The 25,157-nt window shown below is 46.9% G+C and overlaps 1 protein-coding gene across 1 annotated transcript; it reads left to right on the forward strand.

Annotated features, from left to right (window-relative positions):
- The first annotated feature begins 9,380 nt into the window (after window positions 1-9,380).
- On the forward strand, window positions 9,381-23,159 carry TEX55 (testis expressed 55). The gene is made up of 4 exons (XM_037891968.2): window positions 9,381-9,618; window positions 11,550-11,903; window positions 14,349-14,411; window positions 15,065-23,159. Exons 1-4 carry the CDS (start codon window positions 9,601-9,603, stop codon window positions 15,167-15,169), a joined length of 540 nt encoding a protein of 179 aa, XP_037747896.2. The 5' UTR covers window positions 9,381-9,600; the 3' UTR covers window positions 15,170-23,159.
- The last annotated feature ends 1,998 nt before the right edge of the window (window positions 23,160-25,157 follow it).

Here is a 25,157-nt window from a genome sequence, read left to right on the forward strand (position 1 = left end):
CTATAAGTTCTGAATGCTCCATGTTTCTCAGGATCAATTACAGCCTTTTCCCCCTCTTTCAGGAACCCAAAGTTCAAATCTCTAAAGAAGGAAGACCTCATCCAAACTCTCCCTTCCTTTCCAAGGGTTTGTCCTGGTCTTCAATGCTCTATTCTACCCTGCTCCTGGGCTCCACTTTAGCCTTCCTGGGTTACTTGTCAGTCTCCACACTCCCAGTTTACATCAGCCCACCCCTGCACAATCACCCCTATATCCTGAAATTGACTCTAACCCTGAAGCAATCTGGACAAATTATATGGGCCCCTGACTCCTCCCACGTCTAGCAGCTTCTGCAAGGCTTAGTTGTTAATTAGGGTTAGCTGACCTACACCCTAGTTCTAATTTCCTGCTTCTCAGAGGTCTTTTTCTCCTACCCATATGACAGTACATTTTGTCACAAAATGAAATGTATTGAATTAACTACTTGCTGTGAATCACTCACTTGGATGTTCCCATGGCAATACTTTCCCTGTGGTTTGATATAAAGCTGGTTCTAACATTCTATCTAATTAGGCACTTATGTGATCTTCCTCTTAGTACCTCACAGTTATTAATGGATTTTATCCTTACCATCAAAGTAGTATTATCCCCATTTCACACAGGGGAAACTGAAAGATGGGATAGATTAAATGACTTGACCAAGGTCACACAGCAAGTGTGGCTGAGCCAGGAATTGAACATGCATCTTCTTAGTTGGGGCCTAAGGCTAGGGCCCCAGCCCCTAACCTCATCAAACATGGTCACTGAGCTGCTTTAAACCACAACTCATGAGAAATATGTAAGAAAGAAAAATAACAGCCATCTCCACAACCCCTGCATAGAGACAATTCTTTCTGTCTTTCACTCCTTCCTTCCCTCCCTCCTTCTTTCCTGGGCACTAGGATAACTTACCATTAAGAAAGCAAACCCATCACATTTTGAAGAGACAAAGCCAGAGCAAGGAGGGTGGTGGTGGAGGCTGAGACAATGTATTTTTAGTCATTTCAATAAATTATGGAGACGTGAAGTTGATAATTTATTGAAGAAGGGAATCGGGGGATTCTATGTAAATGTTTTCAGATGAATAATTAATGTGGCTTTCTAACATCAGGGGGTCTTTAATTAAAGCCTCTGTTAAACAAGGCAAGGCATGAAACAGGCCCAGCCTGCAGCAGCTAATTGCATCTTTCGCATGTACAGCAGCAATTCAGAGATGAAGCACCATTCGCATCCTTAGAGCACAGATCCCTCCTGGAGTGAGTGATGTGATACTTTGTAGGCTAGCCCAGGGGCCCTGAGGCTGATCTGTTAGAGATCATGTGTTAAATTAGGGCTGGCATATATGCCAGCTGCCAGGTGCTGGGTGGGGCCTACAGGTGCAGGGCTTCTGAGGCTTCTAAGCAATGCAGAAAGCAAAATGTAACCTTAAAAGACAAGGGATGCCAGGGGCCTTTCCTGTCTGCCTGTCCCCATACCCCCTTCCCCGCTCTGTCTGCCTGTGTCCCTCACACTCCATGTCCACCTGCCCCCATGGGCCTCGCCTGTTCTGTGTCTGACTACACTGAGGTACCTCATGGTAGGTGTGGAGTGCAGGGATAACGGAGCATTCCCAGCAGTGGGTTAGGAGGGTAGGTCAGGATTTGTCCTACCATCCAGCTACTGAAAACCCTTTCTGATCCCCAGTACAGCACCCCAAATGTCCCCTCACTGAGATTAAAACGCTCCTGAACTCCATCAGGGGTCTTTGTTCTTCAGGGATTTCAAATTAGACTCCTCTTCCCATTGTTATTTTAATTCAAACACCAGGAACTGATGGTGAGTTTATGGCGGGAGAGTCCACCAAAGGCAACAAGGGAGAACACTGCAAAGGCCCCCTCCAGTTCCTTCTGTTGCTGTAAAGAATGGGTGGGAAGAGTTGTGGTGGCAACTGAGTAAATTGTCCCTTCAAGACCCTCTACATCACACCATCTGACATGTGTTTGGGTCCATGGCAGTCTCATGAAGGAAAACATAAAAGCCTCATTGCTTTGGACTTTGAAAACAAGAGTGGAAAATATATGGAATGACAGCAGTTGCTCCATAGTTAAGTTGCAGCTGCGTTTCCAGTATAAACCCAGTTATGACTCCCCCCCATGAAATCCACAGTAAAAGTCAGAGGGGCCTCAAAACTGGTAAGTTAAGTCTGAGGCCAAGGTTGAATTTTTCCAGAAAATTTGAAGTGAATTAGCCATAGTGCTCAGTAGTTTTATCATCTTGAGGGGTGGGGAGCTGTTAAAAGTCTAATTTCCCCACCCCCACTTTGTAGCAAAAGAAAGAAAGAAAGATAAAACCTACTTTTACTGGCCTCCTCTAGCTGAGATCTAGTTCCCAGGACCAACATTTACTTAATTAATTTGAAAACACAAAAGTTATTAACATCTTCTTTAGTAATGTTGCTAGGGAACATTGGCTCTGGTTAGCTATTGTGAGATCAACGGAATCTGCACTCCCAAGCACAGACTGGGTATTGCAGGACTAAGGCAGAAGGGAATCAAGGGGTGATGATGCACAATATGTCACACAATACTGTACCACAACACAGACCTTTTTGTGGGGTGAGGGGATGCTCAAGAGTTGCTCAGGGGTGCAGAAGGAGAGGGCAAGGGGAACTATTAGGGCTTCCCAACCTTCTCCATCCAACAAAGTTCATGGAATTCATCAAAAAACATTCCCAATGCCGTGGGCTGGAGGAGTTTCTTTGGCTGCAGAAGCCATATTTGGAGGCACCCATTTTTGATACTCTACATGCAAAGTGGGGTAACGGGGAGGCTGGCACTGCTCAAAGGTCAGAGCTCAGGTAGTTTGGGTGCCTCTTCTGCACATTCCTACACTTGGAAGGTTGGGGTGTTTTTGTCCTGTTTAGGTATGCATTTCCTGACTTTCTTTCTAGTGTGTGTTTTCTGCTTATTTGTTCACACCAATGTTCTTGAAAGGAACAATACCTGCTTGCAACCCTAGCAAAGATTGTTTGTGGCGTAATCTCACTATAAAAACTATGTGACGCTACATTGTCAGACCCAACCCTGCAGTTTTGAGCCTCTGCTGCTCTCTTGTGGGAAGAGTTGGAATGGACACTGCAAGTGGATATTTTTCTGCCTGACAGAACAGTTGGGTTTCTCCCCACACTCATGCTCAGGCCCCATCTGCCCCCAACAAATAAACAGTCACACGAATGTATGAAAACTTAACAATTCAGTGCAACCTCCTGCCCCAGCCCCCATGACAATATTGTTTTAATCGTGTTCTTATCGTGTTACAGCCTTTCAAAAGCTCAAGGGTGCAGCATGCCTCAGGAACACTGTTCAGAACCAGCCTACTAGGGGATCTCACATGTGGTAACATCCCTGACCTAAATCTTTCCTTCCCCTCTCCCTGGCTTCAGCTGTATTCTCTTCCCCCTTGAATTTCCCCCATCTCTAACCCAAGGGCAGTCTCTTTCTCCCTTCAGGAGCTCAGCATCAGTATCTGTCTATAGTACTTTATATTGAAGCACCACCACAGTATCTAAGCACCTCACAGAATGTAACATTTGTATCCTCCCAACACCCCTGTGAGGTCAGGAAGTTGGGAAACAGAGGAATTAAGGCCCAGATCCACAAAGGCATTTAGGCACCTCACTACCATTAAACTCAATGGAGCTAGGTACCCAAATGATATGTGCTTGCAACCTTAGGGGTGTGTTTTGTGGGCAAACATACTACAAAAGGTATGGGAGAATACAACTGTCAGACCCAGCCCTATGCTTATGAGTCCTATGGGATAGAGGGACCCAAAGAACTTTGAGAATCTGGGCCTAAGTCACACAAGAAGTCTGGGGTAGAGCCGGGATTTGAAGACAGGTCTCGCAAGTCCTAAGCTAGTGCCCATTGGACCATCCTTCCTCTTACTTTTCTCACTGACTCTCTAGAGACACACTGCAAAGTCACTCATTCGTAATCCAGTATTTGAGAAGGGCTAGAATCAGGGCTGGATAGGGTTTTTAATGCCCCTCTGGGCTCAGAATGTTTTCAGGCTGGATCTGACTCAGATTGTGTAGTACTGTAAGTGGATATACGTGATTTAATGTCATTTTTAAAAGTCAGTATTATGAATGTTCAGTTTTGTAAAGGGTATCTGGAGTTTGGGATGGGCATGTCTTGTGTTTGTGTTGTGTACATCTCACTAAATCAACAAAAATAAGGGAGACTCAAAGAAAACAATTTGTGAAAATTATTTGTTCAAATTCTTCATTGAATACTTACAAGTAACAAATACTTTCAAAGCAACTAGGGAGCAGTTTGTTCATAATTTGCTCGCCAGAAAGGGGGCTACTTTGCTAGCCAGTATGATCATAATAAATAAATCAACCCACTTGTCTAAATAACAACTGTGTGATCACACAAGGACAAATGCTAGCAGTGACTTAATACTCAGAGAGGACAAAACCAGCAGCAGATCTATAGTGCAGCTGTTAAAGAAGTGTTCCCTGAGACAGGTTATCTGATTTCTTTGACAATCTATTTAAGTTTCAACTTAATAGTGGGAAGGATGGGCATGACTACACCGTGACTCCGTAGGGACACAATAAAGGAGAGTGTTGCTGATCTGCAGCTAGTGTTTTCTTATCTATTTCAAAGTGTTTAAGTTCCAGACCTAGCATATGGTATGATATAAATAATAGTATAATAATACAGTTTTGCTTTCTGAGTGCCTGAGTAGAAAAGCCATATGATTTATGTAACATGACCATTGTATTTAAGACATTATTTTACTTAGAATTTTAATGCATTTAAAATGCATCTTCTGTTTTTTGTAATCTGTTCTCTTGAAAGAATTAACAGAGCAGTGATGAATATTTAATGGAGTAATTCATCGTGCTTCCTTGTACAAAATCCTAGCTTTCCACACCCAGCAGCCAGATCTCTGCAGGAGACATAACATTGCAAATGGAGAGATCTGTTATTTACCAATGAGGTTGAGTTGAAGAGACATGCTAAAAGTGTCACATGGGGCTCAGGATTTACCAGAGTCTGGGCTCTGCTTGAGGCCAACAGGTGGTAGAGTTCTGCTCATGACTGCGCAACAGAGGGTGGAGGGTGAAATTGCACCCAATGAGTCCGACACTGGAGTCGTATTGTGGAGGAAATAGTGCTGGTATGCGCCACCCACAATTGCCCAATCCACCCACAAATCCAGAGTAGCTGCATATTTCAGCTAAAACGGTAATGGTAGTAACTGCTGTAGATACTACACCATGCATGTGACCCAGATATTATCTTCATTTTTATTACAAAAATGATCATCATCATAGAAATAGTTAACAATGAGGGCAACTATGAGTACATCTACACTGCAAAAAAAACCCGCAGCAGTGAGTCTCAAAGTCTGGGTTGACAGACTTAGGCTCGCAGGGCTCAAGCTATGGTGCTATAAATAGCTGTGTAGACCTTCCAGCTCAGACTGAAGCTCAGGCTCTGAAAACCACACCATTCACGGGGTTTCCGAGCCTGAGCAGGAATGTCTACACACTGCTATTTTCAGCACCGTAGCACAAGCCCCATGAGCCTGAAGACCTGGGCTCTGAGCGCTGGTCTACACTAGAAAGTTAGGTCAAGCCAGGTAGGTCACTCACGAAATATTCACACCCCTGAAAGACGTAGTTAAGCCAACCATGTAAACAGCACTAAGTCAACAGAAGATTTCTTCCATCGACCTAGCTATCACCTCTCAGAGAAGTGGACTTACTACAATGACGGAAGAACACCTTTCATCGCTGCAATGTCTGCACTGAACTCTCCTGCTGTAGCTTTTCTAATGTAGACTTTACCTGAGAGTTGGGGCACTAGTTTTGGTTTCTTTTTTATTTGTTGTTGTAGAGTAAATATACTCTATCTTGTCAGCTTTAGGTTTCAGAATGAATGTCCTATTGCAACAAAGGCAAACATTTCACACCTCTCACAACTCTGTTGTCTCAGGCTCTTTCCTCCTCTGCAGACTGAAAGCAAGGCAGCAAATTGCATCTGTCAGGTTTCCTTTGCAACCAAAAGGGTTAGAAACTTTTTTTAAAAAATAAAAGCACAAATGGATCTGTAACATCTATGTAGAGCAAGTGAGACCTTGGATTTTAAGATTACCTATCTGTGTAGATTCTTATACTGTACCCTTTACCACAGTATCTGAGGATGGGATTTTCAAAGAAGACTAAAGAAGTTAGGCGCCCAAATTCAATACAAGCTGGGCACCTAAATCACTTGGCAATTCCAGCCAAAGTGTCTTATAAATTTATTAAACTAAAATCAAGAAGCTTGTTCTATGTCTGTTCCCCTCATTCTGTAAGGACCTTGACTTGCTTGTTTGCTTTTTAAATGTGACTTTGGTGGGTTTATTGAGAGAAGGCTCAGCTGAAGGTGTGGGGTTTGCTTTTGCTCTGAAGGTGCTTAGGTTCATGCTCACCCTGATGTCTTCCAGGAGCGAGTTTCAGATTCATGGGCCTGTTATCGAAAATGCTTTATCTCCTGGACACAGTGCCATTGTTTCAGTGGAACATGGCAGTCATGATCACACAGTGTGAGAGTCCTTTATGTAACCTAGACCATTGCCTGGAAGAATTTTGGAGAGGAGAATCAAAACCTGGAATTTGAACTAGTATTCCCCATGGAGCCAGTGCAGACAGCAGAGCTGTGTGGTGACAGACTCTCGGTGGTCTGCAGTGCTGAGCAGATGTGAGGCAATATTCTGAAACAATTACAGCTTAAAAAAAAATAAAAAGTCAACAGTCTCATATGAAAACACACAAACATCACTGCATGGAATTTAACTTCTGTTTCTCAGTTAAACATGCTTTATAAGTCCTGGGTCTTTCCCTTTCTCTCAGCAGCTACTACGTCAGCCTCTTGTATTCCAATCCCACCTCTGTCACACTGGAGTACGAACTGAACTACTTCAGAAGGCTGTTTACTGTGGTAACACAGCACAGCTTTTATCTCCATTCATTTCATCTGTTCTTTGGGAGAAATTGGCAATCTGTTTATTTGTGCCATCTGAAGAGGTTCATAGAGCAATGAGCCAACTGTCACAGATTGTATAGCAGGGGAAGAGATATATGAGAGAGACTCTCTCTTTCACACAAATGTGCACTATATTATATATACCTGTATACATATCATATTGCTTTGCATCCCCTACCCTCTCCACTAGTGATGCTAACCTCAACCTCTCATTTGCCCAATTCTCTTACAAACACCTTTGTGCTTTCTTCCAAACTGCCGTACACAGAGAACAATCCCCTATCTTGATCTGTAAGAGCCCGCACATTCTGCCCCTTCAACTCTCTCCTCAAGACCCACTGTCACCATGATGTATGCATCTAATGAAAGAAAAGAAAAGGAGTACTTGTGGCACCTTAGGGACTAACCAATTTATTTGAGCATGAGCTCAAATTGATTGTATGTTTTCTACTTCTTCACAGGAACTTTTCAGGGCAGGGACTGTGTCTGAAACAACAAGAATGCCAACAATGTGGAAGGCTCATGAATGCAGGAGATTGAACCTTCACAGAAACTAGATCAAGACTACCAAACACACTGCCAGATGAAAAAAGAATGATCACCACAGTCAGCACTAAATGCAAAGCCCAGCCCTTTACCCAAGCTCTTCCATAATAGATCCCTCAGCCACACCAATACTCCCACTGTTCTTAGACAAAAATATTAATAAAGAACTAATACTACAAAAAATAAAGGAATCCAAACTTCCACTCGCTGGCAAAGAAGGGGTGGAAAAAGAGATCATCATATTTTTTTACTACTCAGAGGTGCTCAGATACTAAGATGAGGGGTACTATTATAGGAACCCGGTTGGATTAATAGATAGAATTTAGTCCTAAAAGATGGCTCTACCATTTCCTTGAGGGTTGCACTGTAAAGTATTTTGGTTTTGCGTTGCCCTCTAGTGTCCACAATAAAATTAAAAATATCTAGAGAATTATTCACAGTGAAGATAGTAAGCCAAGTTGTGCTCTTGGACACAATACTATGAATCTGGAGGCAGCGGAGTTGCTCTGGATTTATGCAGGCATATCTGATTCACTAAATGAAGCTGTTCTCCAGGCAGTATTACCTGAGATGCGGATCAGAGCAGGGCTATCCTAGTTAATAACCCAGAGGATTCAGAGAGCTGCCCCTACAGTTTTGCAATAGAATTGAGGGGGAAAACAGTACTGAAGCACAAGGAGGTGAGAGGTCTCGACCCGCTAAATTGCTTGAAATTCCCAAAGAAGTGCAGGAGATATGTGAGCAAACAAAGGGGCACTTTGGCAGGAACGAGGGTGCCCACACCTCCTCCCATTTTGGCCAGGACAGTCTCCTTTTTGAGCTCTGTCCCAGACGGCACAACTTTTTTGGCCAAACTGGGCATTTGTCCCGTTTGCTCTTGCCCTGTGGTGACGCGGAGGAACGTTCGGCAAGAGCAAACGGGACGAACGCCCAGTTTGGCCTAAAAAGTTGTGATGTCTGTGATGGTGGCTCGAGCCCCATGCGGCAGGGCCTGGGCTTGGAGCAGGGCTCGGGCGAGGCGAGACGGCTCGGGCGAGTGAGGACGCCAGGCGACTTGGGCCATCGTCAGTCCTATGGAGCAGGGTAAGTGACAAGCAGGGACGCCGAGCAACTCGGCCAGCGGCGACAACGGGCAGCTCGGGCCAGCCCTGCACGGGGCCGGCCCAAGTCACCTTGCATCGTCACTGTTCTCACTTTTGGGAAATACGGTTAGCCTTGCAGGAGCCCCAGGGCCACAGTTAACGTGTGCACACAACAGCATCATTGTACGGTGCTCTCTCTCACCGGCGGGCGCGTCCCGTGCAGGAAAGTGCCCCCCGCACAGCCAGCAGGACCGGCGGAGCCGCAGGTGCCAGGGAGCACACCAGACAGCAACTCAACACCAACAGCGCCGTGGATAAGGCCGGGCTCGGTGCCTGAGCCAGCCCGCCCCGCAGCGCTGCCCCAGCTCTCCCGCTGCCCACCTCCTGCAGGGGGCCCGCGCAGAGCAGAACCACCCCGGCCCCCAGGCGCCCGGCGCGCGCGCACAGCCCCTGGCCGCCGCCGCCGGGTCTCGAGGGCGCTGACAGCCAAACCCCCACGCGCCCGCCGGCGTCCCGCCACGCCCCAACTCCTCTCCCGCAGCCAGCGCGCTCCACACCCATGGCAGGGCCCCGCCCCCTGCGGGGGGACGCTGCAGCCGCCGGCCGCGCGGGGCTGCCCACGCCCGGCGGCGGCACGAGCCCAGCCCTTGCAGCACGTGTCCGCCCAGCCCTAGAACGCTAGGCCCCTTCCGCCCGATGCCGAGATGGCCGGCAGGAGCCGTAAGGCCGGGCAGCCACGTGACCTCTCCGGGCTTCGGCCCCGCCCCAGCCCCCCGCGGACAAAGGGGGCGGAGCTAGAGGTCTGCTGTTCCCATGGCGATCGCTGCTAGCGTCTCTCCCCTCTCTCCCCCCGCCCCCACCATACGGTGGGCGCCGAGAGACAGAAAAGGCCGGGGCGGCTGGGCGATGAACCGCGCTTCTGTTCCGGGATGGAGGGGCCGGGGCAGGTGAGACCCCGCCGGGTTACGCCTCCCCCCCCATATAACGCCCTCCCGCAGCCCCTGCGCCCCCCACATCTCACACCGTGTCCCCTGGCATTGGCCCCCAGTGCCCCCTCTACATCTCCCCACACACGCACACACTGCCCCCCCGCATTGCCTAACCTATCACCCCCCCAGGCACACACACCCACAGACACACACACCCCTGCTGCCCCCTCTACATCTCCCCACACACGCACACACTGCCCCCCCCCGCATTGCCCAACCTATCACCCCCCCAGACACACACACACCTGCTGCCCCCTCTACATCTCACACACTGCCCCCCCCCCCGCATTGCCCAACCTATCACCCCTCAAACACACACCCCCAACACACGCACACCTGCTGCCCCTCTACGTCTCCTCACACACTGCCCCCCCCGCATTGCCTAACCTATCACCCCCCCAGGCACACACACCCACAGACACACACACCCCTGCTGCCCCCTCTACATCTCCCCACACACGCACACACTGCCCCCCCGCATTGCCCAACCTATCACCCCCCAGACACACACCCCCAGACACACACATACCTGCTGCCCCCTCTACATCTCCTCACACACGCACACACTGCCCCCCCGCATTGCCCAACCTATCACCCCCCCAGACACACACACACCTGCTGCCCCCTCTACATCTCACACACTGCCCCCCCCGCATTGCCCAACCTATCACCCCTCAAACACACCCCCCCGACACACGCACACCTGCTGCCCCTCTACGTCTCCTCACACACTGCCCCCCCCGCATTGCCCAACCTATCACCCGCCCCAGACACACACACCCCCAGACATACACACACCTGCTGCCCCCTCTACATCTCCCCACACACTGCCCCCCTGCATTGCCCAACCTATCACCCCCCAGACACACACCCCCAGACACACACATACCTGCTGCCCCCTCTACATCTCCTCACACATGCACACACTGCCCCCCCCGCATTGCCCAACCTATCATCCCCCCTTCCTCACACACACACACACCCCCACTGCCTCCTTTATACAACACTGACTCTCACCCCGCACAATGTGTGTCTGATAAAATGCAAATCCCAAAACCACACCACGGAGCCAAGCTACCAGCTATCAGCCTGTCACACTGACTGGCTGTGTGTGTAATTTGGACACATCATTGCTCTCTGTTCATTTGTTTCCCTCCCCGCCGTCAAATGGGCAGAGTGGTATTCACTCACTGTCATAATACCTAGCCCTTATTGTCCATACAGCTGAAAGTACTGAACAAGGCAGGTCAATATCATCATCCCCATTTTACCAGTGGGGTAACTGAGACAGGGAAAGGTCAAGTGACTTGCCTCCAGTCACCCAGAGTAGTGAGCAGAACTTGGGTCTCCTGAGTCCCACCCCAGGACTCTAGCCCCCACTGAAGCACACTGCCATCTAAGGATGAAAAGCACTGTTTTGTATAAGCTCTCAGCTCTGGATATTCTTATTTGCTGTTGAGTTTTAAAAATAGATGCCTCTTAGAGAAGGTAGGATTGCAGAGCCATGTGTTGCTTCAACTTCTTTCTGAGATGGAAAAGAAAGAGACTGAAATCCTGACCCTATGGAAGTCAATGAGAGTTTTGTCATTCATTGACTTCTATGAAGCCAGGTTCTCACCCAGAAAGTAGCATCTCTTATATGAGGAATAGAAAATTCATATTCCCCTTTTCAGTCATACTAGAAAGAGATGAAGCCTACGCCAGTGCCAGCCTGTCCCAGAAATATGTGCTAGAGCAAATGGTGGAGGAGCCCTTGCTGTAGGAGCTATAGCTACAAAGGAATCCTGGACCTCATCCCACTCTCATATAAAAGGGTGTAGTAACGTAATGTGTCTAGTGCACAAGTCTATGCATTTAAAATATTTTTTTAAATGTGTTAAATGTTTTAGCCTGAGCCTGAAGAAGTAGGAATGACTGAAGCGCAGGAGCCTGTTGAATCACCAGCAGCAGTGATTGAGTCACCTGGGGACCAGTCACCTATAGTCGAATTGCCGACATCAGTGGACCAGTCACCTACAGATGAATTGCCAGGGTCTGTGGCCAAATCTTCTGTGGCTGAATTGCCAACAACTGTGATCAAACCACCTGTGGCTGAACCAGCAGAGACTGTAGTGAAAGCACCTGTGGCTGAATCAGCAGCAGTGGTCGAATCACCAGAAGTTGAAAAGCCTATGGTGTATGAAGACCCCTTTGAAGTTTCCCTTATGTACATGGAGAAACATAACATTCTGCAGATATTTCAGGTGAACTTTTCCTTTCCATCTCCTCTTCTTCCCCCAGTGACTCACTTGAGAAACAAAACCTAAAGTTAGCTTGTCAATACTGTACTGAGTCAAATGTCTGTCCACAGGCTCCCTCCGCTCCTTGCCTCATATTGGCTCATGGCCAAACCATGGAAATTGGAAGGCTGATCATTTCCAGTGGTCAAAGCAGATCTAAATAAGGGAGGAAACTTGACCAGCCAGGTGGCTGTCACCCCAGGTCATGATCCTATTTGGTGATGCCGCATTATATCATCTTCTGGTGACTGCATGCAGGAAGGGGAAGAGAATGGGGACAAAAGAAGAAATGTATCTGACAGGCATTCCCATCCCCAAGCAGCAGGGCCATATCCAATCAAAGTGTGGAGGGAGGAAGGGCAGGCAAGGGGGGGATATATGCTGTATGCAGTTAGTGGAGCTGGGGGCAGCACATCCTTGGTGCTTTCCATTTCCATTCCTGCAAATGGCTTATGTACAATTGACCAGGATGGAGACTCTATATTGATGTGACAACACAAATGAGAGGAAAGGAGGATTCTGTTTCTCCATTCTCCTTTCTCATTCCCCCCAAAAATCCCTGTACTGAAGCCATTTGAAAGTACTTTTATGGAGAATCTATTATTTATTACTCCAATAGTACCTGGAGGGCCAAGACAAGATCAGGCCTTGTCCTGTGATTGTCTATCTAGATTTAGGGCAGGGACTGTCAAAGGGTAGGAGAAATAAAGTATTATTAAATCCATAAAAAGAACAGGAGTACTTGTGGCACCTTAGAGACTAACACATTTATTAGAGCATATGCTTTCGTGGGCTACAGCTCACTTCATCAGATGCATAGAATGGAACATATAGTAAGAAGATATATATATATATACACATACACAGAAGGTGGAAGTTGCCATGCAAACTGAAAGAGGCTAATTAGTTAAGATAAGCTATTATCAGCAGGAGAAGAAAAACCTTTTGTAGTGATAATCAAGATGGCCCATTTAGACAGTTGACAAGAAAGTGTGAGGATACTGAACACGGGGAAACAGATTCAATATGTGTAATGACCCAGCCACTCCCAGTCAAACCCAAGTTAATGGTATCTAGTTTGCATATTAATTCAAGCTCAGCAGTTTCTCCTTGGAGTCTGTTTTTGAAGCTTTTCTGTTGCAAAATTGCCACCCTTAAGTCTTTTACTGAGTGGCCAGAGAGGTTGAAGTGTTCTCCTTCTGGTTTTTGAATGTTAAAATTCCTGAAGTCAGATTTGTGTCCATTTATTCTTTTGCGTAGACACTGTCCGGTTTGGCCAATGTACATGGCAGAGGGGCATTGCTGGCACATGATGGCATATATCTCGTTGGTAGATGTGCAAGTGAACGAGCCCCTGATGGCGTGGCTAATGCTATTAGGGCCTATGATGGTGTCACTTGAATAAATATGTGGACAGAGTTAGCATCGGGCTTTGTTGCAAGGATAGGTTCCTGGGTTAGTGTTTTTGTTGTGTGGTGCGTGGTTGCTGGAGAGTATTTGCTTCAGGTAGGAGGGCTGTCTGTCTGATGTCTTTATGTGGATACAGACTAACACGGCTGCTACTCTGAAACCTATTAAATCCATGTTACAGATGGGGAACTAAGGTACAACAAGTCTATGTGACATGCCCAGGGTCACAGGGGAAAAAGCACAAATTGAATCAAAGTCTCCTAAGTGACAGTCCAGAGCCTTAGCCACAAGTCTAGCCTTTCTTTCTTTGGTGCCCCCAGCCCCCACTGAACCAGGAGGGAGAGTATCCTTCTTCCCCTGGCTCCTGGGAGGGAAGGCAGTGAGTGTTTTTGAGAGGGGAGTGGGCGGGTTCTTCGTCTCCTTTGGCTACCTGCAGAGGAAGGGAAGCTGGCTTTTTTTTTTCTTGTCTTTATCAGTCCAGGTCCTGCATTATTGCTCATGGTCCTGTTGTGCTCCAAATTGTTTACAGCTAAAAATAATAGAACAAATATTAAAATCCAGGAACAAAAGTTAGACTTACGGGGTGGTAATTGCCTGGATCATTCTTCTTTCCTTTTCAGCAGACCAGTAACCTATTAGCTTTATTTCAATCCTTTGTGCCTCCAGCATTTTCCATGGGTTCTGAACCATAATTGCCAGTGGTTGAGTAAACTTAGTATCCGATTCCCATGACATATTGTCCAGTCTAGCTCATTTGTATTTGTTCGCATTTTCCAAATGTTCCTGTACCTGTTTCTATCAATACCAGTATTTACAAGTTCTCCGTTACTTGCTCACACCTCTTTACTTTTTCATACGTCCAGTACCACATCCCAAATACTCAGTAATCTCATCCCAAAAGACTGGGCATCCCTGCCCTTAGCAGAACTTTCTGCATCCTTGAATCTATTACCCGCCTTCAGCAAGGAAATCTAAAAATGCTCTCACTTTCTTTCTCAGGAGATCACTGAAAACTTGGTGTATGAGAAACCCGATGACCCCTTGCAGTTCATGTTGCTGCAGGTATGGAGTCTTTTGGGGGACACACTGAGCCTGTCTTCTAGGTCTGCAGCAGAATCCAATTGTGGCTGAGCAGGCCAGAGCCGCAGTGAAGCCATGAATATTCCTCTTGCTATGAGTCTTGGCACTTGGAAGGAGGAGGATAGGACAGGGGAAGAATGCCCTGGATGACAGGGTCTGAGTGTGTTTTAAAGGGGCAGGACATGGCAGGTTGAGGAAACAAGGCTGGAGAGTAGAGTCAGTGTGTGGAAGGGAAGGAGACAGTGCGGTATATAGGTCCTTCAAGACAGTGTCTGGAATTGTGAGGGGAGGATCATGGACAGAGAAAGATCTATCAGCAATGGGAGGGTTTTAAAATACAGAGAACTAAAAGCTTGTGGAGTGAGAGACAGTGGGGATGGGGAGAGAATGGGGGGGGGCGCACAACACGGTATAGGAGGGGATTATAGTAAAGACAGAAGAGAAGGAAGGGCAGAAAGAGGATCCCTTTCATCACTCCCCTCTCCCTGGGAGACAGTCCCCACTGGTTTTGAAGGGGCCCAAGCCTTGTCCTGTACTTCAGTTTTCAGAGCTGGCAGAAGCAGTTGTGGTGCTATCTCTGGGCTCCAGTGTTATGGCATTGGAGAGTGACTTGACCATTTTCTTCTCCTCCCCAGGTGCACTCCATGATGAACAAGCAGCTGGAAATGGAGGAGGAGGAGGAGGAGCTGGGCAGTGACAGCTTCTACACAGCAGAGAACTTTCCTGGTGGCCACCAGTGACCTTGGCAACATGGTTGTTAGCACAGGGCCTCTGGCTAACACTGCACTTGCACACTTGGTAGAAATGGTTTTGAACAGGTCTGATGGTAACTGAGCTTCCTGGCTTCTCTTGTTCTGGGTGCTGTGCTTCCAACTGCTTGTAAATTATGCAACTGCATGTTATCGATACACAAACCTCCTAAGAAACACACACACACACAACCCTCTGAACATTCCTGCCGAACCCACCACACAGCTTGTACACACAGAGGCTACTTTTCTGTGAACACAGACTCTACAGCTCTGATCACACATATGCACAGACAACAGCACAAACCCACAGCAACAGATTTAATGGCTATAGATCCAACCACCCTTGAACACTTACACACGTTTCTACCATCTCTGTTCTGTTTTGGTGCGTGGTCTGTCCTAAACTGTCATATAACAATCCACTATATAACAGTTTGGAACTCCAGTGTCCACACTGGGAGGGGCTGTCTCTGTTCCTCTCCCTCCCAGAACCCCCTTGTCCCACACTGGAAGGGGCGGTTTCCCCCTCAGCTATCCCTGCTGAGTTCAGATCACTCTGTCCTTTTGTATTCTTCTCTCTGCCATGGCATATACAATTCCTATACACACACAACTAGAAGGTGAAGTTAAGGTTGCAGGGACATATGTGTGGCTTCAGAGCATATCACCTCTTAAAAATACTAGTTGAATAAAAAACAAAAACAACTGTTAGAAACCCAGGAAATTTAGAGTTAAAGGGTACTTCTCAAACAAGTAACTCAAATTACCGTTTATCTATCTATCTATCTGTCATGCAAGTTACTTATACATCCGAAAGGAAAACGGGACACCGTGCAGGTGTGGCCCAAGCACCCGCCACCCCTCTCCACCAAGGGGCTGGCTGGAGCCACTCACCCGAGCCTCCCTCTACTGCCCACGGGGCCTGAGCCATTCACCCAAGCCCTGCCCTCCCACTACCCATATGGGGCTGGTGTTACTGCTTGCTTGAGCCCTGCCTGCCCCCCGGCAGCGCCCTGCCTCCCACCCCCTGCATCAGGCTAGCATCGCCACTTGCCCCCCCACACACATTCCTCCACACCCCACTTTTTTGACACAAGTGGGCATTTGTCGCGTTTGTTCTTGCCAACTGATCAAATTGGCAAGACCAAACAAGACAAATGCTTACTTTTTCCAAAAAAGTCAGGACGGCCGGGACCGGGCTTAAAAAAGGCACTGTCCTGGCCAAAAGGGGACATATGGTCACCCTACTTATATGTTCCTCATTACCATAGTATCTGAGTGCCTATCTCTGCCCCCTTAGAAATGTCTGCCTATACTGGAGACAAAGAAAGATGGTATAGAAAATGTGAACTGTAGAACACTGGCTTTACAATTGATTTCGTGCATACCTATCTCCAGTACTTAGTGTGCTGTTTTGGCACCACGCTGACCTTTGCTCTTTTTAGGTAAGTGCTTTAATTGCATGATCTAGGTCTTTGAGGTTTGTATATAGTCACATGCTAGCTCTGTATCTAATGCCATTTGAATAGTTACCTAATGCCGGTCCTTTCCACTCAAGGATCTCCAAGCACTCAAAACTATTAGTTAATCTACTGTATTCCATTTTAGAGGCACGTGAGTACCATCTTTCTTTTACAAATAGAGCATGATCCTGTAAGGCATGGAGGGCCAGGTTTTTACAGATCTTTAGGTGTCTAAAGATGCTAATAAGCATGTCGTGGGTTTTTTAAGTGTCCTTAGCAGGTTAAGTATCAGAGGGGTAGCCATGTTAGCCTGGATCTGTAAAAGCTTTTATAGATCCAGACTAACATGGCTACCCCTCTGATACTTGACACCATGCAAGGCACTACATTTAGCCGTATGGAGTGGAAATCCATCAACCTCATGAAGAAACTTGCACAAGTACAGACAGATATCATCTTCCTTTCCAAATGCAAATGGATGGACATCATACCAAATGGACTGAAGATGAAAAATCCATTGCTATCTACATACTGCACAGCAGTTCATTTGCAAATTTGACACCATCAGCTCAGGATTAAACAAAGACTGTGACTGGCTAGCCAACTACAAAAGCAATTTCTCCTCCCTTGGGGTTCACACCTCAGCTGCTAGAAGAGGGCCTCATTCTCCCTGATTGAACTAACCTCGTTATCCCAGCCAGATTCTTGCTTGCATATTTATACCTGCCTCTGGAAATTTCCACTACATGCATCCGACGAAGTGGATATTCACCCACGAAAGCTTATGCTCCAATACGTCTGTTAGTCTATATGGTGCCACAGGACTCTTTGACAGGTTTCAGAGTAGCAGCTGTGTTAGTCTGTATCCGCAAAAAGAACAGGAGTACTTGTGGCACCTTAGAGACTAACAAATTTATTTGAGCATATGCTTTTTGCGGATACAGACTAACACGGCTGCTACTCTGAAACCTGTCAAAGAGTCCTGTGGCACCATATAGGACTCTTTGCCGCTTTAGCAGGTTAGGTACTTAAGTCCTATTGAATCACTTAGGCACTTTTGACATTCCCATTAGGTGCCTACCTGGCCCTGAGTGCCCTCAACACCTGAGAGAATTGGACCCTTAATGAAATATGGGGGAATGATTGTTTTCAACCTGGTGGTATTTGTCTAACCAAGACTTTTTGTAAAACCCTTTGATGTGCACTGGGTCTGATTGTTAGGAAGGCTGGAAAGCAGCAGCATTACTGTATGATTAAGACTGAGGCTTTCTAGCTTTTTGTGGCCACCTATCAAAGGAAACTTTATTTGAGATGGATAAGTTAGTGTGTCTTTCTGTTTCTTTTGTCAGAATATTGCTGTGAAACAGAGTTAAAATGCCAGGGGTGCCTGGCTTAAAAAATGCAACTTTAACTTTAATGAATTGACTGGGTTTCTAACATTTAAGTATTGTGTTTTGTTGTTTGTTTTTTAATTTCTAACATTCCTGAAAGGCCACGTGTTGTGCCTGCAGCCGTAACATCACATTACTGAAGTTTTTTGTGGGGGGAATTTCCTCAGTTTCTTTTAAATAGCCCTGAGGTTGGCTGGAGAGGAGCCCTGGCCTGTTCCCACAAATCCTATGAGTTTTGCAAGAGGGGAGGCTCAAACTGGCAGTCCTTAGGCAGTCCAGGGGAAAGAATACCTCTGTGGTCTGCTGATCGCATCAACTCCTGCTACTAACATCTCCACCCATTCTTGGAGGGGAGGCTTCCCATGGGTGCACATAAAGGGAGCTGAACTCCTGCAAATTTCTGTAGGTCCACAGGAACAAGGCTCCTCTCCTGCAGGGACCAGGAGGTGCACAGGAATACAGCTCCATTCCTTTCAACTGCATGATGTTTGAAGGACTGGAGCTGGCTGCCTATGGTTGGCAAGAGAGTTGGGGTGAGGACTGTAGAACTAAGAAAAATCTCGCTCTTGTTCCTCAGGAGGTCCACTAGGAGAAAGGACTGGCTGAGAACAGCGCTTTGATGGGGGCAGCCATTACCCATCCCCCTGAACTTCCTGCAGCTCACAGAAATAGGGAGACCTACTTGTGAACCTTCCAATGGAAAAATTTCTTTCGCCCCCTTTGACGAGCCTTCCGAGTTGACCACATTACACTTTTAGCTCTATCTCTGCAAGGAAAAGGGCTGGAGGCTTACCTTTTTTTAAAAAATGAAAGCTAAGGTCTCCAGCAATCATGTGATGTCTTGTATTCAGATTGCCAGAGCTGACCTTCCTGGCAACATTACAGAATGAAATTTAAATAACTCTTAAAATCAAATTTTAAACACTACATTTTGGACCTGGGTATCTCAGCTAAGGGAGTCCAGTAAAGTAGATTTAATCACTGTCCTTTCTGTCAGAAGAATTATGTGGAACCTGGACATCTCTATTTAGGATGTCATAAATCAGAACCCCTTTGTCTGATTTGCTTCATATTAGAAAAAAAAAATCTACCTCAGCCCCAGATAGAACCAGATAATTTTGAGGGTGGTATGCCTTGCGCGGTGGGGGGGAGTTCTGTCAAGGGGAAGAGGAAGCAAATCAGAGTTTAAAAAGGAAACTTAGTTGCAGTCTTACCTTTGGAAGGGCTGTCCCTATTCTGTAACGTTTCCCCCTAAGCCATGGTTCCCTGTTGATAAGTAGATACAGAGTGGCACAACTATCTCTAATAGCAACTGGCAAACTTCTTGTTGTCTTCAATGCTCTGAAGGAACTCTCAGTTCACTGTGGGACATGGTACCATCCCACAGACTATTTCATATACAAAGCTGACTATTCTCTATAGGTTCTTAAACTGTGCTCATCACCGTAGTACCTGAGTGATTTCCAGTGGTGTATTAAGCAACGTGACTAACATCTGTCACACATTGTTAGCACAGTTGCCAACCTTCACGTGGTAAATAAGCACACCGACTTTCACAATAAGCCAAAAATCAAGCTTATCCCATTTTAAAACAAGGCCAAAACCAGCCAATCCGTAAGAACCCCAACACTCTATGTGACTAGATCCCTCCAGCGTGCCATCTGGGACTATGGTGGGCCCGCTGTGAACCCCTTACTCTCTTCCCCCCACTGTGTTCCTGCTTGCCCCTTGCCCACCCCCCATTGCCCCTGCTTGCCAGGAGCCAATCTAAATAAAAGAAGCTACAAGCCAAAAACTAGCCAACAAGCAACTCACAAGCCAATTAAGCCAAAAACAAGCCCAATTTGTGTTTTTTTCGCAGGTTTGGCATGTCTGGTTGTGAGTTCTCCCCCTGCAGAGAGAATGAGAGAAGTGTGTGTAATGGAGTGTCTTGTTTGGTTAGGGGTTTTTTGGTTTTGTTTTATTAATGTACACACTCCTCTGCACTTGGGGCGGAAGGTGGTGAGATTGCAATGGTCCTTATCTCCTGGGGTAGTTCATACCACTGTCAAGGACCAGCATCCAAGAAAGCTCTGTCACCTGCACAGATGAGATTTATCTTTGTTGCAGAGAGGTCCATTGACTGACATACACAGGCATGACACTCAGCACTGGCATGATACAGAGCTGTGGGCCTCATAGAATATCAGGGTTGGAAGGGACCTCAGGAGGTCATCTAGTCCAACCCCCTGCTCAAAGCAGGACTAATCCCCAACTAAATCATCCCAGCCAGGGCTTTGTCAAGCCTGACCTTAAAAACGTCTAAGGAAGGAGATTCCACCACCTCCCTAGGTAACGCATTCCAGTGTTTCACCACACTCCTAGTGAAAAAGTTTTTCCTAATATCCATCCTAAACCTCCCCCATGGCAACTTGAGACCATTACTCCTTGTTCTGTCATCAGCTACCACTGAGAACAGTCTAGATCCATCCTCTTTGGAACCCTCCTTCAGGTAGTTGCTATCAAACCCCCCCTCATTCTTCTCTTCTGCAGACTAAACAATCCCAGTTCCCTCAGCCTCTCCTGGTCATAGGAGTGGCTGCTCTGTGGATCCTTGCTAATGATAGAAGGATGACCCCCATGAGCTGAACTTGTAGGGACTGCCCACAAAGAAATCATATCAGCCTCCAAATTGATCGGTTAGATCTAAGGCCAAGAACAGAATTTTTTGCAACATCTCTGCATGGGTCTTAAAATGAGCAGCAAGATGACAGTGTTGTCTGAGTACAGCCTCTGATCGTGTGCATAGAAATGTTATATCTCTGATGATTAAAGTTCTTTTCCAAAGATCAGCCTAGGCAGCTTAATTGGCTGCTGTGCTTTTTACATCAGACAGAATGTATAGATGGGCTCTCTCTTCAATGGCCAGCTGCTTATGGCATGGTGCATTACTGCTTGATAAAGACTCATTGGGATGGAATAATCACTGCATGACACTTCTTAAAGCTGGTGTAACTCCATTGATTTCAAAGGTGTTACACAGGTAACAAACTTTGGTTAGTCAGTGGTGAGTCAGGTCTCTAGTCTTTGGGGGACAAAGTTAGGGCCTTGTTCAGGAGCCCTTGCACACATGAATAGTACTCTTAGGGTCTTGCGACAGAGCACTCTTCACTGCTGGTTGGCACCTGTTCCTGGCTGTTCTGGGGATTAGCTCTGACAGGCCAACACCTCTTCCTGCAGTTGCACTCCAGCACTGTCTCTTTCTCACTCTGCATCCCTTCTGTCTCACCAGGGACTGCAGCTTCCTCTCTGTGACTCAGCCAGGTCACTACTTGATTTCCCCTTCCAGGGTGTCTTTCAGAGTCTCTTTCTACGGGCAGTCCTCACACCCACTGCCCTGACTGTGTCACTCCTGCAGTGACTACAGCAGTCTTCCTAGTTACTGCCCTTAGCAATACCGCTCTGCAGTGGTTGGTAGGGGAACCCAGGCCCACCCTCTGCTCCGAACAGTCCAGAGCTCTGTAGTGAACAATTAAGGTCTGCATCTACACAACCTTATTGCTCACACCTCCAGACTCCTTCCTACCATCCTTCCTATGCCTCTCCTCCTCAGGGAGAGGGTCCACAGGCTTCCTCCATGGTGCTCCCCACACTGTTGCTGGACTCCTGGTTTTATAGATGCCTCGCCTGTTCCCTATAGATGAGCTTCCTTCTAATTAGCCCCCTCCACACAACCTAGGCAGGTTAATTCGCTGATTGGGCCCATTTGGCCTAATTCAGCTCTTGCAGGGCAGGTGGGGGGTACACCCCATCACAGGTCTGAACATGGTATAGGCTGCAGGTTCAAGCCATTAAGTGGGAAAGTGTGTGTGTGTGTGTGTGTGCACACACACATAACAGTGACATAATGGAAAGGTAATAGAGGTGTTTGGTAGGTTGGCATGTTATAAGACTGTGCAGAGCTCTTCTGCTGGATCACCCTGATGTCAGATGCTAGAACCCTGGAGACAGATTATTTATGCTGACTTTCAGGCCATGTCTACACTAGAAAACTTACAGCAACACAGCTGTACCAATGCAGCTGCGCTGCTATAAAATCGCTCATGTAGCCGCTCTGTGCCAACAGGAGAGAGCTCTCCCATCAACATAATAAAACTATCTCCATGGCAGTAGCCGTGTCAGCAGGAGAAGCTCTCTTGCTGACATGGCACTGCCCACACCAGCGCTTCCATCGTGATACCAGTCAGCTCTGTGTTCTTGGGGAACCAGGGCACAGTATCCAGCCTGTCTGACTCATGAAAGACACCCCGTACCAGCCTCTCCTTAAAACAAAACCCATCAGAGAAAAAAACTTGCAGAAAGCAGTGAAGGGCAGATGGGAGACACACCTAAACTCCTCCTGACAAGGGTGACAAGATTAAGACATCTCAATTAGCATACAGAATGAAGAACAGAGACAACTCCCCTCGCCTCATCTGCATGAAAGATGGGACAGGGATTAGCATAAAGAATGAAGAACAGAGAACCGCACTTAGCTCTGGGACTAGAAAAGCAGGGAAGCACTGCATCATGGGAATCTCTGCTCCAGATGTTAATGAACCTATGCCTGCACACACCCAGCTCAGCAATTATCAGACCAATTCTAGTAATAAATCCTTGATTGATATCCAAAATACTGAAGCAGTCTAGTTGCATTGTGAGCTCCCTGGAAGAAAACATCACCCATAGCCAAGAGTGATCAGCTCCTATTGTCTAGCCTAAAGAAAACCCTTAAGTCATCAGTTTACCCATAAACAAATCTAGTGTTCTCCCTTGAACCATTGTATTTTCTCTGCAAAAATCCCTGCTCACCCTCCAGTCAGTGTTCTGATGCATGGATCCAAACTCTGTATCAGTTCTACTGGGACTCTATTTTCTGACTGATCGTTCTGGGGGCTCTGCCTGACTCCAGCACTCAGGACCCTGAGCCTCCACCATCACCTGGGAACCCTGACCAGTTCAAGCCTCCTGGAGTGGGTGAGATCCCTCCCTCTCACTCTCTCTCTCTCTCTTTTCTTTTCTACCTCAGGTGTTAACCTTTAATAATGTATGTTATGTTGGTTTAGGCTCTCCTTGTGTAGTTATCATTATTCAATAAATAACTTTTATGGTTAAGCTGGTTGCTTCTCTCTCTCTCCCTGAACTTTACTCTTTTGTGTTTTTAGCTTCCCCCATTTACTCTGCAGCAACACTTCTTTTACCTAAGCTAAAGACCCCTGTAGCGCCCAAAAATCCTGTGGGGTTTGCTCATCAAGTGGGTTACTACCAGTACAATTGTGACGTGAAAGTGGGGATAGGGACGTGTTAAACCTGTGGCACATAAGGGGGGGCAGCTGAAAGTGCTGCTCAGACCAGCCTATTGAGACCAGGGGCACATAAGGGTGACAGCTTGAAGGTGCTGCTTGACCCAGCCCATTGAGTACAGGGACATATAAGGGGATCAGCTTGAGAGTGCTGATTGACCCGGTCCGCTCAGACTTGCTCTGTTAGTGTGTGTGTGTGTGTGTGTGTGTGTGTGTGTTCATCTAGTCCTAGGGCTGGAGGAACCCAGTCCTGGGGAACCTAGGTCCTGCAGGGTAGCTCCATTGGGAGGGGACTTGCAGAAGGGAGGAGTAGAGCTCCATATGAACACACAAGTGACACAAGCGGTACATTAATAGAATTACAGAACACGCCCCCCCCCCCCCCCAGAAGAGTAACCCTAATAAATGAGCATACCCCAAAGTAACAGGCATATCTGGTAACAGTCAGTGTAACTTATGTCACTCAGGGATATGTTTTTTCACACCCCTGAGCAACATATGTTATGCTGACAAAAGTGGTAGCGTAGACATGGTCTTATTCTGTTATCGGATCAGTGGCGTCCTATTTGTGCCAACTCCGGAGTAGGAATGCATTTGAAACAGAAGGAACTGAAAGCAGGGACAGAGGAGTCCTGCATGAAAAAACCCTGGCAACAGCCAAGCCTCGGAGAATGCTTTAGCTGAGTTCTGTGTTACCTTGCTATTTAAGTTAATATTAAAGTCAAATTTAAGTAAAGAGGGTAAGTTTGGTGGGTATTCCCTATTGGGAGTGGAGTCAGAGCATGTTAGCTTACAATGAAAATATAGCAGGTCAGTGGGTCCATATCCCATCCATAATGCTGCTGAGCTCCTTTAGGCACACGGTTTTCCCTTTTACACCTTCATTTTAACCTGGGTGCAAAGCAAGAATGAGCCCCGTCTGGACCATTTTCAGAGAAAGCTGCAAGGCCCAGCTTTTCTCAAAACCTTCTGTCACAATTTAAGGCAACTGCACCTGTATTCCTCCCACATGGTGCAGCCAGGGCACCCACTCTAGGCTCTTGGCCCCTCAGCCATCACCTCTCTTGGGCAGAGACCCACGCCTCTTTCCCTCCTGACCAGGGTTTTTCCAGGCTGCACGGTTCCCCACATATACTGTGAGTTCCCCAGCAAGCCAGATTGCCTAAGCAGGCCAGTGGCTGCCCTTTGCTTTCTCTCCAGCAGCTATAAACAGTGAAATTGCCCATGGTTAGAAGTTACCACACACCCCTTTCCAAGCAAGCACATTCATTTCTAAGGTGAAAGCATTCTGGAGAAAACATATTAACACAATAGCCAAACCTACACACAGGCTACTAAGTTTACCAGAGATCACCCCAACTCTAACAAGGGCTCCAGCAAGGGAGCAGTCCATCATATCCCAAGAGGTTGTTCTGTAGTTACAAGTTCATGGGAGGTGTTAGCTCAGAACAAGCATCCCCGTGAATCTGTGAATCCCTCTTTTATACAGTTTGAGCCTTTGATCTTGGGACTCTAGAACAGATTATCAGCAGACAATCACTCTCTCCTCAGGGCATAGCTTCAAAGGCTGGGTTTTTGCATAACTGGAGGGAGGAGCTGGGGCGGGGGGCGGAGCGAAGAATTTGCATTCACCTCCCCCTAGCTATTTCACAGGAAATCCACTTCACATGTATTATCCCAAAAGTTGATTTTTATCTGCTACGTTGTTCAATATAGTCCTTTGAGTATCCAGACCCACAATAATACATACCCTTTGCATTTAATACAATGGACTCTAAAGATGCTTAACCTTAATTCAGTA

The sequence above is a fragment of the Chelonia mydas genome, chromosome 1 (assembly GCF_015237465.2).
Source record: "Chelonia mydas isolate rCheMyd1 chromosome 1, rCheMyd1.pri.v2, whole genome shotgun sequence".
NCBI lineage: Eukaryota > Metazoa > Chordata > Testudines > Cheloniidae > Chelonia > Chelonia mydas.